The 17978-nt window shown below is 41.6% G+C and overlaps 1 protein-coding gene across 1 annotated transcript; it reads right to left on the bottom strand.

Annotated features, from left to right (window-relative positions):
- Positions 1-871: 871 nt before the first annotated feature.
- Positions 872-17523, bottom strand: GALR1 (galanin receptor 1). Its single transcript, XM_081919477.1, has 3 exons — positions 16258-17523; positions 4319-4384; positions 872-1540 (listed from the first exon to the last, which is right to left on the bottom strand). The coding sequence occupies exons 1-3, from the start codon at positions 16975-16977 to the stop codon at positions 1229-1231; spliced, it is 1098 nt and encodes a 365-aa protein (XP_081775603.1). The 5' UTR covers positions 16978-17523; the 3' UTR covers positions 872-1228.
- Between the last annotated feature and the right edge of the window lie 455 nt (positions 17524-17978).

The following is a 17978-nucleotide window of genomic DNA, read 5'->3' as shown; positions in this document are numbered from 1 at the left end:
ATGTAATGCTTAACCAAACGATTAATTAGCGTAAATGTGAGGATTACTAGAGAGGGAACTGTGGATCCTGCACTCCTCCCCCAGCAATCACGCTGCTAAGCCATTGTTTGACTTAGTGTGCTGTTTGAACCCAGGCTTGTGGTTTGTCTTCTCCAGACAAAACATGAGCTGTTACCTAAGAACATATCATGGTTACAGCTCAAGGTTTGCCATTAGTAAGACAAGCCATGAGCCTGGATTTGAACAACATGCTAAGTCAAGTGTGAATGTGTGTTCATGCCTAGCCACAGTTTGTCTTAGCATCACATACGAACCAGCTCCCTGTATCAAAATGTGGATTCTCATTTATTAGATTCTTAATAGCATGAGAAGGGGTATCTGAAATTTGCCGCCATTATGGCTATTTCCATAGGAAGCACCTGACAAAATTTGGAAACTAGATTCTGTCTGCCTGATATTCTTTCATTATCTACACACCAGGGAATCCTATGCAGGTTTCCATATACTGAAAGCTGAGCAGCAAATCTGGCTTTATTAACCATGAACATCTAAACACCACAATATATTCCATTTCTGAAGCAGCTGTTCTAAGTGGGCAGTAATCTTACACTGGACAATCTCTGGCTGATTGTGTAAATGTGGTATTAATTACATGGACCTACTGCACAGTTTGGACAGATAAGCTTCAAAGCACATTTCATGTTTATCCTCAGGTGCCTGAGATTTGTATCCTATTTCCTTGCAAAAGGTCACATTTTGAAAAATAATAGTTTATGGTGTAATTCTGACCATGACCACTCAAAATTAAGTCCTACCACATTCAACGGGGCTTACTCCTAGGTAAGTACAGTTAGGATTGCAGCTTTATTGGTTTTATTAAAAAATGCATTTGTTTGTATAGGAGCAAAACATTATAATAGGTATAAATGAACACCCTTCTAAATGTATAGCAGGTTTCCAATTTACTTTTCTGGCATAATTTTAAAATAACTAAGGTACTCTTCATTTGAAAGGCATTCCAGAAAATGAATATTAGAGTGCTTTCCATATGAACCCAGATTTTCTCGCATCAAACCATTTCCTCCAGAAGCTGTTATTACAAACAGAACTTCAATAAGCTGACTACCAATTGCCAACATAAAGTTTTGGAGCACTTGTGCTTTTTATCGGAAGTAGGTCTACGTATATGAAAACCTGGCATTGCAAATAAAGACATTATTAGTGTTGTTCACACATGTGTTGAATTAGTAGATGGTGGTGTGTCAATATGATTTTCTTTACCTTCATTCAGAGGTGATTTGCTACCAATCTGGCATTTGAACACTTGCTTATAGGCCTTCCTAAAATTCTCAGAGAGGAATGCATATACAATAGGATTCACAGAAGAATTGCTATAAGCCAGGCAATGCGCTGCCACTCTGAAGATAAACGAGGCTTGAGTCAGTGGGAAATCTCCAAATTCAGCCCAGAGATGTACAACATGATGGGGCAGCCAGGATATCCCAAAAACCACTACGACCACCAGGACTGTTTGTGCTGTCTGAGACAGAAAAGTTAAAGTGTGGATTATTTCTTAACAACTGAACAAGCAGACTTACAATATAGGCTTGAAAAGCAATGAAAAGGGGGAGAGGTACAGTAAACGTTTACAGATGTTATTCAAGTTTCCAAAAAGTAGCTTACGGGAATTAAACAAATGAGACTCGGGCCATACAAGCACTTAGATTTTCCTTCAATTTTTTTTTTTTTTTACTTCTGCATATCTTGAGATCTCTCCAAGACAGCTAATACCAAGCTGTGTCTGAGAGGCGCCATTTTGCCTAAACATCATAAACAGGGGGACATCTGTGATCAGAAAAAAGGGCAATGTGTACTACTAATGTTCAATATCTCAGACTCTTCATTTCATTCCCTCTCCCACCCCGATTTTCCATCTCCCCCACCCCCCATGTCTTTTTGCATATTGATGGTGTTGTTTGGTCTACATAAAGACATGCACTCAGAAAACTGAGATTACTGCTGTTATATATTGTGATAGTAAGATAAGAATATGCCCAAAATACAGCTGTTGTGTGACACAGCAACCAGTTGATTTTCCATGGCACATGAAATAAATGACTTATTTGGGACAAAATTCAGGCTGCCTGTCTTGATATAAATGGTAAGAAAAAAAATCTTAATCAAAATCTGAAATACTACATTTGTCATACATATTTTCAATGAGAGGTGGGGGGGGGAGTTTATATCACTTTAAGTTAACAGTAAAAAACCAAATCCTTCTGTCCTTGAATCGAACTAAAACAAATTATAGCTCCTGTCATATATAATTATCTAACAAGTTAAGTATGCTTCATTTGCCCTTGTTTGCTAAAAAATATGAAGCTCATTATGTTATGCTCAAGTAACCTCAGACGTAAGTGTTGGCAGGATTTGACCCTCTACCTCTTAAATCTGTCATATTTATAACAGATGGTTCCTTTGGCTAGAGTCATTTTACATAATGGCCTGAAAATCCCTTGCTACATCTTATTCCATTATATCTCAGAAGCCTTTGTGACATTATTGGTATAATGTGCAGCCAAGGAGACATACAAGATAGCTCTTCTTTATTTATTTATGTGTTAGGTATTCTCCTTAGAAAATCAAAGTACATGAAATATAATAATGGCCAAAAAAATTGAAATGCATTTCTAACCTCTTATTTATGTTGTATGTGCAACATAAATACACGATGTTCCTTTTTTTTTGTTCTTATATATTTGAAAATCCAATTAAATAATTAAACATACTTATCTCACTTCAAAGTGACTCAAGCTGCTAAGCTATGTCATTTACTCATGGGTAGATGGTGTGCCTGTGAGTAGACTGTCTGCCTACTACTCAACATAACTTATTAGGATGCTTAAGGTAAAGGTAAACGGACCCCTGACCATTAGGTCCAGTTGTGGCTGACTCTGGGGTTGCGGTGCTCATCTCACTTTATTGGCCAAGGGAACTTCCGGGTCATGTGGCCAGCATGACTAAGCTGCTTCTGGCGAACCAGAGCAGTGCACGGAAACGCCGTTTACCTTCCCGCCGGAGCAGTACCTATTTATCTACTTGCTCTTTGATGTGCTTTCGAACTGCTAGGTTGGCAGGAGCTGGGACTGAGCAATGGGAGCACACCCCATCACAGGGATTCGAACTGCCAACCTTCTGATCAGCAAGTCCTAGGCTCTGTGGTTTAACCCACAGCTATTTGGCTCCCTGAAGAGCAGTGCAACCTTCTGTTTCAAGTGGCTGCAATCATATACACTCCAGGAACAAGTCCCATTGAAGCATATTACTTCCTTCTGAGTAGACCTGCACAGGCTTGTACTCTTAAGCATCTATCTGCAAAAGTTTGCACTCTTAAGCATCGATCTGCAAAAGCATCTACCTGACCTGATAGCTGCAGAAGCAGATCTACTTATGAGCAAAACCCTCTTCAGTTATTTATCCCTCATGCAATTAGAAGTATGTGAAGGGAAAGCTGAGATTAGCCTATTGGCCCCACCTCCTCCACTGTATCCTCCTTCTGCACTTGTACAGACCTCCCATGCAATTTAGAGCCATAAATAACACAAATAGAGAAGACTGCCTAATGCAACTATTTAGCCATCCAGCTAACAGAGGGGAGTGGACTGGTAGCAGAACTAGCATTCTCATTCTCGCTCTTTTCTCTCTCATGCTTTTATTTGTGTGGAGGATTTAAATGCACAAGTATTGCTAGTGTTGCTTTCCAGTTCTGCCATCATAATGTTTCCGACCCCTTAATTATTTTGGCTTTGTTCTTTGTGCATACATAGTGCAAATGTACAAAAAACAGCACAAGGCAAGTGAGGGACGAATGAGGGACCACGGTCAATTAGGTCAGGGCTGCTGCAGTAAGACTGCCTGTTCCTCATTGCATGGGAAGTCTTTCCCGAGATAAGGCAAAGAATACAAGGAGGCCATTTCCACCTGCACAGGAAATATTGTTTTATTGTATGATTGTTCATTGGCCTTGATTTGTTAGAATAGATAAAATCACTGGCATATCTGCATTAAATAAAAAAAATGGGGAGGGGGTATGTTAAAAAATGATTTCTTTTTCATAGTCCTAAATATTTATCAGAATATTTTAGTAAGATCTGCTGGTTCCTGAAATGTGCGGATATCCGTCACAAAATACTGAATTATCACATTTTCTTTCTAAATTTACTAATATAGTTTGGTAAATGTCATATTGGAAATGAATATGCACTCAACAACATGCCTTCTCAACCCTTGTTTTTAATAAGGAAAGCTATTTATTTACCTTCTTTTTGGATGCTTCTGACTTCTTTGATATGTTCCGCAGTTTTTTATGCAGGTGATTGAGAACCTGAAAAGATGATGATGATGATTAAATCAAATTTATATACCACCCTTTATCCACAGAAATCAGGGTAGTTACAACATAAAAGCACAATATAAAAAGACAAAAACATAATAAAAATAAAAAAATAACCCAATAACTCCTCCTCATCAACACACTGAATGTCTAGTTTGTTTAGAGCTACAAAATAGTTTTGCAGTAAAAGTTTTTGGAACTCATTGTTGTAGTGGAGTTTTTTCATTCCTACTCTGCACAAGGTCCAGATTGGAAAATTTCACTCAAATAACTCTAACACTCGCCTACCTGGGAATAAATTCAGATACTTATTAGATGCAAAACTCAGCATGCATCCTATTCACGTCTAGTTAGAAAGGATGCATGCTGAGTTTTGCATCTAATAAGTACCTGGTGAGAAATATTTACTACATTCACAGGTTCAAATGTTACATTGACAGGTTTTTACAATCAAAGTTTTTAAACTTTTCAAATACCAGCTTTCAAATACCAACATAAACAATCACATCCTCAGGGGCAGTTATGAACACATTTGTTCTTTACAGCTTCCAAATATTTGGGGGGGGGGGAGCTACAAAAGCTCAAGTGTATCGAGGTGGGTGAGGCAGAACTGCCAAATTAATGCAACAGTAAGAGATGAGCTCTCTGTTTTTTATATGTATTCCTAATCAGGGGATTATAATGGATTACAATATGGTCCGAAGGGAAAAAGGGGAAGAGTGGAAATGAGCTAAAGCAAATGTGCTACAATATCCAACACATTAAAAAAAAATCCCAACAATTAAGTTAAACTGAAAAAGTGTAATTTAAGTAAGAATGCACCATCTCTTCCTTATATTACTGATTCCCATTGATATTTTTATGCATCTAAATCTATTCCTTTTAGGTGGATTCTTTGTGTAGTGAGTTACATCCTGATATATAATTTATACATGGGCAGCGCAGTGAAGGGGACAGCTGTGTACCTTCAACTCAAATGACAATGAAATACAGGAAGTGCAGTCTGTGATATTCCATCAAAAGCTGAAATGTATAAAAGAAATTTATACAGGATGCTTGTGTGAGTTTTACATAGAAACACCAGACTATACTTGCATTTCATTGCCTCTTGGCCTCACATTTTGCATCTCTTCTATTATTATTAATCATCACCATCATCATTACTGCTTAATGCCCAGGCAGCTTTTCTACACTAATATACAGGGTGAGTCCTTTAAAAGAGGCCCCATGGATATAGAGTACACATGTTCCACGGGGCCTCTTTTAAAAGACTCACCCTGTATATATACATATAGATTTCATCATGAGAATAGCTATTCAAGCATCTGATAAAGTAGCCCACAAAAGGTCATGCCACACAAGAAATATGTCAAGAGAGAAATTTGAATTTCTTGCATTTGGTAGCTGGAGGGGATTAAGACAGAGGGAAAGTGCCTCTCTGCCACTACATATACATCCACACTCCATGGTCATAGATCTGCCAGTGGCAGTGTTTTTCAGCTACATCTCACATAGTTTATTCCCTCCCATGGAAACGATTGGGGGGGGGTTCAAATATGTACAGTGGTACCTCGGGTTACATACACTTCATGTTACATACGCTTCAGGTTACAGACTCTGCTAACCCAGAAATAGTACCTCAGGTTAAGAACTTTGCTTCAGGATGAGAACAGAAATCGCGCTCCGGCGGCGCAGCTTCAGGTTAAGAACGGACCTCCAGAACGATTAAGTACTTAACCAAAGGTGAAGGTGAAGGTGAAGGTGAAGGTACCCCTGCCCGTTCGGGCCAGTCTTGCCAGACTCTAGGGTTGTGTGCTCATCTCACTCTATAGGCCGGGAGCCAGCGCTGTCCGCAGACACTTCTGGGTCACGTGGCCAGCGTGACAAGCTGCATCTGTCGAGCCAGCGCAGCACACGGAACGCCGTTTACCTTCCCGCTGGTAACCGGTCCCTATTTATCTACTTGCACCCGGGGGTGCTTTCGAACTGCTAGGTTGGCAGGGCTGGGACCAAGCAACGGGAGCGCACCCTGCCGCGGGGATTCGAACCGCCAACCATGCGATCGGCAAGTCCTAGGCGCTGAGGTTTTACCCACAGCGCCACCTGCGTCCCTAACCAAAGGTACCACTGTATAAAGGACTGCCAGAGAAGGAGGAGGGCTTCCATCTTCTGTATTGACCAGCACATGCTGGGGATAATGGATCATCCATCACTTTGCTACTAGCTCTCCCTTCAGTTAGGATTGGTGTACATATCTGCCCGTCTTTAAGATGCCACCAGACTCTCTTGTTTTTGCTACGATATACTTTGCATGGCTAACCATTTAGTAATACAGTACATCTGTTTTAGTCACAATGTGTATTTGACCAGACTATTGGCATAGTAGTACATTTAATAGATTATCAGCTCTCTGCAATACAGTATTTCATTTCATAAAATAAATTAGGCTTTCCTAAGCCACCCATGAATTCCAGTTTATAATACATACAGGTTATCATTGGTTCATTAATTTTATTTTTATTCCCCCCCCCCCTTACTGCCCTTCTACTAGATGTAGAGGTGAAAAACATATATTAGAATAAAGATATTCTAGATCTAAACCTTTATTTCTTTTACATCTAGTACCATGTGGATACTTGGATTCTCGACAATTTTGCCTATAAATTGCCTATAATTGCCTTTTTACAACAAGATTCCAGAAACAATATTCCTGGAAATTCACGTAACCAATATAAACTGCAATAGTTATATTGCTAAATTAAATTACAGTTCTTTGCAAAAAGCTTTCCTACAAGATAAGGCTGGAAAAATCTCTTACATTAGAGCATGAGAGCATCACAGACCAAAAGAGATTTAAACTACAGATATATTTGGTTGTATTTGGCGTAGCATATTTTAACAATGCAATATGAAAGAACATGTTTTACTTTATCGCCCAAATGTTTGAAGTAGTTTATCACCAAACATATGATCAACCCCTTCCGCATGTAAAGGGTAGGGAACAAATAGCTAGTTCCAGGGTATGGTCTGAATGCAGAAGAGGCTATCATCTTGCTGAAGCTAAGTAGATATGTGTCTGGTCAGTGTCTGTATAGGATACCTCTTAGGAACCACATTAATGCCACATTTATAGAAGAAAGGTGGGTATAAATGTAAGAAAATGTCCAGTGAGGGAAGATGGACAGAGAGAAATGTGATAAACCAGTCTAGATTATTTTATTTTGCTGATGGTATTATAAACATCTATGTAAAAGTGTAATTTGGTATTAAACAGGGTGGATAAAAATCAATGATTTAAAAAAACAAAAAAAGTTGTTTCTTATTTAAATCAGATTTTTAAAATTTTAAATTGGATTTTTAAAATAAAATGCTTCTGGAGGAAAAATCTTTCTAAAGATAGTTTTCTATTTAAGTTACATTATAGTCCAAAGGGTATTCATCAGAAAATAAGGATTTGTTTTAAATTTTTCATGTGTGCTAAAACTAAGTCTAAGTTTTTTGTTTCTTTTTAATTGTTTAACCACATCAGTTAACAATGTTATTGTTTTAGTTAGATAAATTGTTTAAAATGTTATTAAGGAAAAGATTATTTTTCTCCTTCCAATAAAGTACAGCAGAAAAGTTGTCCAAATATAAACAATTAACTTATTAAACTTCACAATAATTTCATGATTATCGTGCTCGCTTTGGCAGCACATATACTAAAATTGGAACAATACAGGGAAGATTAGCATGGCCCCTGCGCAAGGATGACACGCAAATTCGTGAAGCGTTCCATATTTTTTTAAAAATAAAATAAAATAATTTCATGATTATCTATCTATGTATTTCTAAAAGTATAACCAAATCAGTAATTTTTGATAGAACTGTAAAAACTACTCTGAAAATGTATTATTCCAAAAATGAAACCATCTGGTTGAAAATATTAAGATTATACGAGCAAGAATGAGTCTTTCTGTAAAAATAAATAAATGATTTGAATCAAGTCTTGCTGACTAGTGATTTAAATCAAATCCACCCTGCTTTTAAATAGGTGGAAGACAGTAAACCAATACTGAATAGGCAATTTATCAATACTTATCTACGGCACTGTGTTGAAAATCTCCAAAGGACCAATTCCAATTGCCTCATAAATATGTTATACAGTGGGCACTCGGGTTGCAAATGTGATCCATACAGGATGCACATTCACAATCCACAGCGTTCGCAACCCGCGTCTGCGCACGCGCAGGTTGCAATTCAGCGCTTATGCGCATGCGCGACAGCCAATACCCGGAAGTAACCCATTCTGGTACTTCCGGGTTTCGGCGGTCCGCAACCCAAAAAAACACAACCTGAAGCGGCTGTAACCCGAGGTATGACTGTATGTCACTAGGTATAAGATGGTGCCTTACAGAACCCCAAAGCATAATTGCCAGTGGTTAAGAAACAGTAACTCAATGCTCTTCTCTTGAATTGGCCTTGCAGACAGGACAGGAGGAATGCAATAAAACACCCCAGAGTCTTTCACATATACAGTACAGCACGGTCACTTATTCACCCATTAATCCATTCCCTCGCAAACTCCTCTCGCCTTCTCTCATAGCCACTCAACCCCCATCTCTCACTTGGGGTTATACACTCTTTAACTCACGGTTCACAGTCACCTCCCACCACAAACAAAAATTGGGAGGCCCCTGCTGTCAGCCTGAGCATCACCCGCCTATATCTGCAGTGACAACTCTTAACTGCCCCAAACTGCCTAACCCACTTAATCTAACAACAGCCAAGGGGGGGGGGGTGGCAGCAGCCTCACTGACATGGCAATCCTGACAAGTGACACAAAGTGTGGTACCCATTGGTGGCTCCCCTTTCAGGATCACTCTTGTTGAGGACCATCACGTCACAATGGCAAGCTTTGACTCAATGGAGTGGCTATAAGCAGAAGTGTCAGGAGTTCAGTGCTGCCCTCCTCCTTCCAGCAGCTTGCTATAACAGGAGTGAGCGAGTATTGCTAATGCCCTCTCATCCTGCTCTTGTTCTCCTCACCAAGGCAATCAGTGAGCCCAGTGTCAATCAGTGGAAATACATTAATAGCTCATAAGAGGTTGAAGCATGATTTAAGCCCCAAGTACGGCCAATATTGATTGCTGCAAGGCAGCTATTATGGTTTCATCCACTTGTTTCATGTAATACCTCTTCATTAGCACTTAGTATATGGGAAGTGTTGCTTTAAATTAATATATCAATAATTTTCATTGGGGTTAACGATAAAATCATGGATGTTCTTAACTGTTCAGTCGAGATAATTATATGAATGCATTGCTCTTACTTACCTGTTACATAAAACAGTTCAATTCAATTATTTTTTTTAATACTTTCCTACTACTGCTATTATAGTCCTGCTATTGCCATGATGCATGGTTTGCAGGTTGCAATCCCCTCTCCTTGTTAGAAACTCAGAAATATAAGCCCAGCACCAGTTGGCTCCTTAAACCAGAGTTATAGTTGCCAAAACAGAATGCCTAGTTGCCATTTGGGGGCTCAAAGGTCCCTTTTTTTCCAAAACAATTTTTTGGTTCCTGAAATCCATTCTGATTGTGCAGATAAAATATAATGGATAAAATTCTACAGAATCTGTTGCTAGTGTGTGAAAACAGTCAAGATCCAAGGATCTCCAGGAATACACCTCCAGATCGTGGAGATAGCAAGCACCATCCTGGTGCCCAGGCATTTCACTTGGTTGCAAGTGGCCAATAACCAGGTGGAAAATGCACCTGGCAAATTTCGACCGATGCCTCCACCTCATGAAAAGCCACTCCAGAGGCTCAGGAAAGGTTATAAATCAATGTTTAGTGAATCCACAGTGGTCAGGCACTTTGTACAAAATGACTTCTTCAGAGACAAGAAAAAACAGATGTTAATTTATAATATTTTATTCGTTTTTCAGCCTTGAAAAGCCAAGTGAATGAACTGAGCTGAAATTGCCTCATTAATCTTTCAGTATTAATCACAGTGCAATCATTCTTGTAACTGAAGCAAAACCTGTGAAAATCCATGTCAAAGATTCTCAAAAATTATGCTTTACTTTAGCTTCTGAGGCCAATTCTGAATCATCCAAGGGTAATTTCAGGCAGGTACTTCTTGTTCCTCATGTTTTTCGCAGCATCCACACAACTCTGTTGGCATCAAAATGGCAATTCACATTTCCACCTCCAATTTAATCTGGATTTACTTCATTGTATTTTTTTCAACTCATTTGTGATATTTGAATGACACTCTTAAAGTCATTCATCCACAGTATGCACATAAATAGCAAAAGCCACTTTTAGTAGCATATGTGAAAATCGTATTCATAAGTGTTCTTAAATAATACTATTTATTCAGACAAATGAACAGCCTGAGGAGAAACTTGCTACCAAAATGCTGCTTCTCTTTCCAGTAGAAGGCAGATTTATTAAACAGCTATTGTTTTTTATAGGAGCTGAAGGAGCGTAGTACTTCAGGGACATATCCCAGACATTATCTGGATTAAGATGCATGAAAAATGCAATAAACTTTAATGTCTAAAGTTTAACAACAGCAGAAAAGTTCACAAAGCTTTTCTCCCAAGAGGCCTTAATGAACTGCTGGAAAAAAAAAATTAAATGGCTATAGTCTGAAAATAGCTAATCACATATCTGTTACAGAACAGGTGACAGAGGAGGTAATTTATTTGTCAGAAAGCTCCCACTCTAATGAGCACAGCATCCTCCACCCAAACTTTTTAGAAACAAATGAGTGTGGCAGAGACCCAAATCAGTCAAATTTATTGATGCCATTAACCTTATGGGAAGAATCCCATTGGGCTGGATGTATCAGTGGTGTTACGACCAAAAAAGGTAACAAAAATTAATCTAGTAAATATTGGCCTGTTTAAGAACATTGTGCAATTTTTTTTTTGCTATGGAGATTATAGATTTGATTATTTGATTTTAAAATATTCCATATAACCGGAGGCATTGTATTTACAGGGAGAATGTAGTTGATATGCCCCAGCATTTATTGAATCACTCCATCTATAAAGAGGTGGGGCAAAAACATGAGGAGGTTTTTTTTGGGGGGGGAGTTTCTCATTGGGTGAATTAATTCCTGCTTACTCGGCAGTGATCCAATACTGAGAGGGAGAGGAAAAGGAGGAGCAAGGTGGCAGGGACATTGATGTGGTGTGGGCACAATGGCAGGAACACTGGCCCACACTGACTCTTCTGCTACCTGGCTCCTCTCCCTTGATATCTGGCAGCAACTTCCACATCTGGAAGGCAGATAAACAGCACAGCTGCATCAAGGCAGGAGGTTAGCACAGGAGTAATAAGCCATCACCCTTAGCTACTAACCAGTCCATTGAAGTCACCAGCAGGCATTGAAGTCAGCGACCAGAAGAGAGGAGAAGTTTTGGTGACTTCAATTTGAAACATTAAAAGTATATAAACTCAGTCAGGTCCCTGCTTAGTCAGAGATCCCAGTGCCAGCTGTAGATTGAAGGAGTGGGAGGGTGTGCTGCTGCCCTGCGGCAACTAACAGGGCCCTGAGATATCTGGTATTTTCTATGGTTTGCTTTCTATTTTTGTCTAGCAAACAATCCACTGTTAAGTACAATGTTCCTGTTTTGTTTATTGCCACTGGCATCCAAAAAGAACCCTTTGCCCCTTCAGAAGGCAACAGGCTAGAAGTGATTTTATTTAGTGTGTGTTTTCATTTGTACCCTAGTAACTCCTGAGGCTGCAATTACGCAGCTGTGATATAAGCAATTATACATACAGCCAACTTTGGGATATCTTATGCCAACAATTAAACTAAGACTAGGAATAACAACCACTACACTGAGGTATCGTAACTCATTATGCTTTAGTAATTCTGTGGGCTGTACCAAGGTTGTATGACAATAATGTAGCAGCTGCTCTGTTGAACTTTTGTGAGACGTTTCTATTTGGACAAGAATTTGATTGACAAGATGAGAGCAGAGGGTTGCTTTAATGGTAAGTTTCAATAGGGAGGAAGCCCATTGTGATGCATGTCTTCTATTACTGTACTACTTTTAAGGTTTGTACTCATCTGAGTGAGCAGTTGGGGGAGGGGAGATTTAAGAATGGTGACAGCCACTTCGGGAGTTTGCTGGGCAAGAGTGTCAGCAGGCAGTTGGTGGTAGAGGTAGTTGATTCCTGCATTGATTTTAGCACTGGGAGACTGTTGAGGCAAGAGAGAATCTCAGTTTCCACAAGCACACAGTTGCTTCATGGATAGCTGGACCAGTGGTGACAATTTAGTCAGCAACCATTCACTTGCAAGGTACTGACTGAAGTAGCCCCTTCCTGAGAGCCAGTGTGGTGTAGTGGTTAAGAGCAGTAGTCTCGTAACCTGGGGAACTGGGTTCGCATCTCCACTCCTCCACATGCAGCTGCTGGATGACCTTGGGCCAGTCTCTCAGCCCCACTCACCTCAGAGAGTGTTTGTTGTGGGGGAGGAAGGGAAAGGAGAATGTTAGCCGCTTTGAGACTCCTTAAAGGGAGTGAAAGGCGGGATATCAAATCCAAACTCTTCTTCTTCTTCCTTCACTCCATCCCCCCACAACTTAAAGGTACAGGCAAGAATGCCACTCTTTCACCAATTCCTGAAGCAGCCACCAGTGATTTCACCTACAACTGCTTCACCAAACACTGTTTAAATAAGCACATGATTAAACTCTCTCTCTCTTGACATTGCAGCATATAAGGTGCGGCCAGGATCAGAAGAGCCGTTAGCCCCATTAAGGCATTTTTGATACATTTAGCTATTATTACTCATTATTACATTTCTAGTAATGTGGTATAGATGGTTCTACCTTCCCTATTTCATCCTTACACCATCCTGTGACTGGCCCTAGGTCACACAGGGAATTTCATGGCCATGTGGTCTCCCAGGTTCAATACTCAAACCTCCTCACCATTCATCAGCAATAGCATGCAAGGTTAGGGAAGGGGGCCACATTAGTTTTCTGGCAAGTGAGTCACTGTTGCTTATCAATACTGGGGTTGGTACAGTGAAAGTGCACCAGCAGAGCCAATCTGCTACTACTTCAGGTGCATTTACACCAAGCCAATCTCCCTACTGCCTCACCCCCTACCAGAGCAGTAAGCCATGGTGAATGACCTATCAGGAAACTAGAATAGCAGCTCTGTCCAAACTTGAGAGTCACTTCTGTCTGTCGAAGAACATACAGAAGGAGGAAGCAGGCTACTGGCTCCACTCGCAATCAGCTCCCTGGATGTCCACACAGATGTCAGCATAGAAAAATTCTCTATATGAACTACAATGTCTTCACCAATGCACAGATGTCCAAGAGGAATGCTATCCAAAACAAGATCAGCAAATGCACTCTCATTTCCCCTTTCTCTCTATGTGCAGGCATTGTATGTGGGGAAATGCCTGAGTGGCTAATGTCACATTTTTACTCTGACAATGTTTTTAATCATTTTAACTCTGCCACTTTTGTTATTGAATATGGAGACATTTCCCTTACAAAAACTATTTATTTATAACAAAATATTTATATGCTACATCAAGGTATTTTAATATCTACACATAATAAAAGCACATTAAAAATTAAAATAAGAGCTAATCAGCTAACTATTATGGAAAGATGCATTCTTATCTGCCTGCATAAGCCTGGCAAAATAGTAAAGGTTTCAGCAGGCTTTCAAAAAGAAAGAAGGAATCGGCTGAATCTCTATTGGAAGTACATTCCACAAGATGGAACTGATGAAAGAAAGCTCTTTTTTGTGTTGATGTCAAATGAGTCTTACCAGCTTGGATAACAACCAATGATACTACAGCAGATGATCTCAGTGACTGAGATTATGCATTGCCATCAGCAGTCTGGCCACCGAACTCTGCGGCAGCTGGAGCTTCCAAATCAGGTTCAAGAGCAGCCCCACACAGAGCACATTACAGTAATCCAGCCTCAAGGTTACCAAAGCATGGACTACAGTAGTCAGGTTATCCCTTTCCAAGAACAGCTATAGCTAATGAACCAGGTAGAGCTGATAAGAAGAACTCCATGGCCGCAGAGGGACACTCAGACATCTAATGGTGGTATCTGGGAATATTCCCAAGCTATGCACTTGCTCCTTCAGAGGCAGTGTGATCCCATCAAGAACAAATAATTTCCTGTATCCTGGACACAGAAACCACCACGCAAACAGACTGTCTTTTGAGGATTCAAGCAGTTTATTGGCCCTCATCCAGTTCACCACTGCACTCTGATACCAATCCAGAGTTTTCACATTCTCTCCTGATGTTACGGAGAAGTAGAGCAGCATTTCATCATGACACCTTGCTCTAAAACTCCTAATGAGTGCTGCCAACAGCTTCATATAGATCACATAATAAATTAACTAGTAGGCATTCTGAAAAGTGATGGTTTGCATTCCTGTTATCTGTTTTCTGCTTAATAAAACTAGTAAATCAGTGCATGCAAGGATAGTATGCAAGGATTCTGTTGTACTGGTAATATTAGAAGTACTGGGATTCTGGGCCAAATACAAAGTCTTTCTAACTAAAAACTGGTTTCAAAATTTGTTACCATTTACAACAGTGAAACTATGGCTAATGGTAACAATTAATTATAAATGTTGTATGATGAATGGATTGCCATTTTGTATTAAGACAACTTAGAACCATAGAATTGTATATCTGGAAGAGACCATGAGGACCATCTAAATCCAATCCCCTGCAATGCAGGAATCTTTCACCCAACATGAGGATTGAACCCAGGACCTTGAGATTAAGAGTCTCATTCTCAAAAAACTAAGCTATCCAAGCCTCCAGATTATAAATTTAAGCGAAAACACTGTGTTGTCAGAATGAAGAGTGTGGAGTTTCAAATCAATTGTAATTTGATGTCTTAGTCCCGTCTAGTTCTAGCATTTCTATTGATTCTTTTTATCTCAATCAGATAGTCAGGATGAACCCTTTATCTCAGAAGCAAAACATCCACTGATGTCTATCAAAAGACTTTACACTTTAATTCACAGATTGCCTTATGGATAGGAACTGTGCAACTACCACCTGGAAAGTGCCTTTGTGCATGAACAGATTTTAGGAAACCCTGATCTTCTTTCCCTCAGAAAGTCATTCACACTGAGATACCCAGATTTTTTAAGCAAAAGACTGCAATATGAAGCAGCATTCATTTACACAGCCTGTTGCTACTTGCAAAGTTATCTGGATCAAGGCCTCTCTATTTTTGACACAGGGTAAGAACTGTAATTTGCCCTGTCTTTGAAGCAGCTGCAATTTAGTTCATATGGAAGCCATATAACGAGGTTGTTTGGCTTTGCCTTGAGTAAGTCAATACAATGTGGTTGAGTACTATGTGTTTGGAATGGGAAGTTACACTTATTGTAACCTCTGAAATATATCTCTAGTTACTAGTCTAAAGTTTATAATATCATAAAGAGATCAACCCCCCCACCCCTTACCATCTGGAATTTAGCTTGTGCAACCATTCCACACACTTTTCAACTTTCACTTACCAAAACTACACCATATATAACTTAATTAAGCCTCTATGCACATGAACTACTGCCTCATGGTCAATAAAGTCCTTGCAAATGCAACCTTTAACCTTTTAGTGTATGTTAAACATTGTGCAATTATATCTGTAGCCAACACAAATTATGCACAGTAATGTCACACTAAACATTCATTGCACACTAAACATTCATTTTAGTCCAAGCTTTTTTTACCACTGTGCAGTCCCCTGTGTAAGTCATTGTTCTCCAAGGCTGCTTTCCCTATATACTTTGGGAATGGCTGCCTCTCACACACATCTATGGCATGACTTGTGCTAATTCACCTGCACTCACCTTCGCATAGCAAAAGGAGATGAGCAGCAGTGGTAGCAGGTACCCAAAGACAAAAGTGCAGATCACGTAGACTTTCTTGTGATGAAGATTGGGCCATACTTCCCAGCAGAAAGTCTGGTTGATGATTTCATGGTGAACGATACGCTGGTGGTGAGCCACAGGCGAGGCCATGGCAATCGAGAGCAGCCAAATGACCCCGACGCCAAGCAGCGCATTGCGGGACACTCGCAGGGACGAGGAGCGCCGGGAATGCACAATGGCCACATAGCGGTCCACAGACATTGCCGAGAGTGTGAAAATGCTGACCAGCATGGAGACGGTGAAGAAGTAGTGGATGAACTTGCAGATGAAGGTGCCCAGCACCCAGCTGGGCGACATGTACACTGTGGACTGGAAAGGGATGCAGAAGAGCAAATAGGCCAAGTCGGCAATGCTCAGGTTGAGGACAAAGATGTTGGTGGTGCTGCGGGGCTTGCCCGGCTTGCTCCTGGCCAGCACGGTGATGACCAAGGAGTTGCCCACCACACCCAGGATGAAGATGAGGCCAAAGACTATCAAGGTGATGAAGTTCTCGATGCCAATTTCGAAGAGGAAACTGGCCCTCCCCTCCTCCAGGGGGCGCTCGGGAGCCGACCTGGAGGCATTCGAGTCCAGCCAGGACAAGCTCCAGGTGTGGTTCATGTGGTAGAGGGAGGTGGGGGCGGGCGACTGGGGGTCCATGCTCGGGGCAGTCTAGGAAAGCAAAACTCCACAAAGCAACAGGCAAGCGAAGCAGCCCCGTCTCTTCCCTCCCACAGAAAACCTTTTCTCTTCAGAAAGGGGCTTTTCTCTCTTCCTCTCCTCCACCTCGCAAGGACTAAGCCCAGCCCCTTCTTGTTCCCCGGGAACAAGGGGGGAAGAGGGCAGGGGAGACAGCCTTGCGTGGAAATGGCACGAGTCCCCAGGACGGTTCCCCTCATGCGCTGGCGAGCGTGTCCCTCTCCTGCCCGCTCAGCAAGCGGCAAACTTAAAAGGCGGGAAGCGGCGCTTGCCCTCTCTGGCGGTCCGCTCGCCAGCCCATGCGGTCAGCTAGAGCTCCCTTTCCGAGAGAGACCGTCTGAGAGGGGACTCTTCTCTCGCCTCGTCGTCGTCTTCTTCTTCTTCGCAGGAGCGGACCTCTGGACTGCGCCCCCCGTTCCCGCCTGTCATCCCTCAGGGCGCGCGGGGCTTCGCTCGGCTCGGAGGCAGCCGCTGCCTGACTGCGCGCGGACTGCTCGGCTGGCGCTTTTTCTCCCGCTTCCCCCGCGCCCCCCTCAAGCTCCTCCTCCGGCTCCTCCCTCAGGCTGCCTGAGGCGCCGCTCGCGACTTCGCTGGCCGCCAGACCCGGGTAGCCTTTTCTCCCCGGCTCCTGCCCCTGGCGCGCGACGGGGACGGAAATCCAGCCGAAGCAACAGCTTCTCCGCTTCCTCGGGATTTCCGGGCTTGAGCAGCCCGCTGTTGTGGGGCTGTGCGGGGCGGGAAGGGGAAATGCGGAGGGGAAACCCGGCCGGTCCGAAGGCGCGCGCAGTGCCTCTTCTTCCTCGCTTTGCCTCCCGAGGTAGCAGAAAGGGCGCCTCTATTTAGCCAGCCAGAGGAGGCAAATGCCACCCAGAACTCCGTCTGGGTTTTATTCCTCCTTGCGTTTGTATTCTGCTCTTCCTCTAAGCTGCTCAGGGAGCATACATTATTTACTATTATTATTA

Source organism: Podarcis melisellensis (assembly GCF_964234715.1).
Source record: "Podarcis melisellensis genome assembly, chromosome: 7".
Taxonomy (NCBI): domain Eukaryota; kingdom Metazoa; phylum Chordata; class Lepidosauria; order Squamata; family Lacertidae; genus Podarcis; species Podarcis melisellensis.
The sequence above is the reverse complement of the archived record's forward strand: the minus strand, read 5'-3'. Positions and strand labels throughout refer to the sequence as shown.

Coding starts and splice junctions, on each gene's coding strand:
- GALR1 (XM_081919477.1), bottom strand. CDS start 16,977: ATGGACCCCCAGTCGCCCGCCCCCACCTCCCTCTACCACATGAACCAC. Junction 4,385..16,257: donor TCTCCTTTTGCTATGCGAAG/GTGAGTGCAGGT, acceptor TCATCTTTTCAG/GTTCTCAATCACCTGCATAA. Junction 1,541..4,318: donor CAGAAGCATCCAAAAAGAAG/GTAAATAAATAG, acceptor TTTCTGTCTCAG/ACAGCACAAACAGTCCTGGT.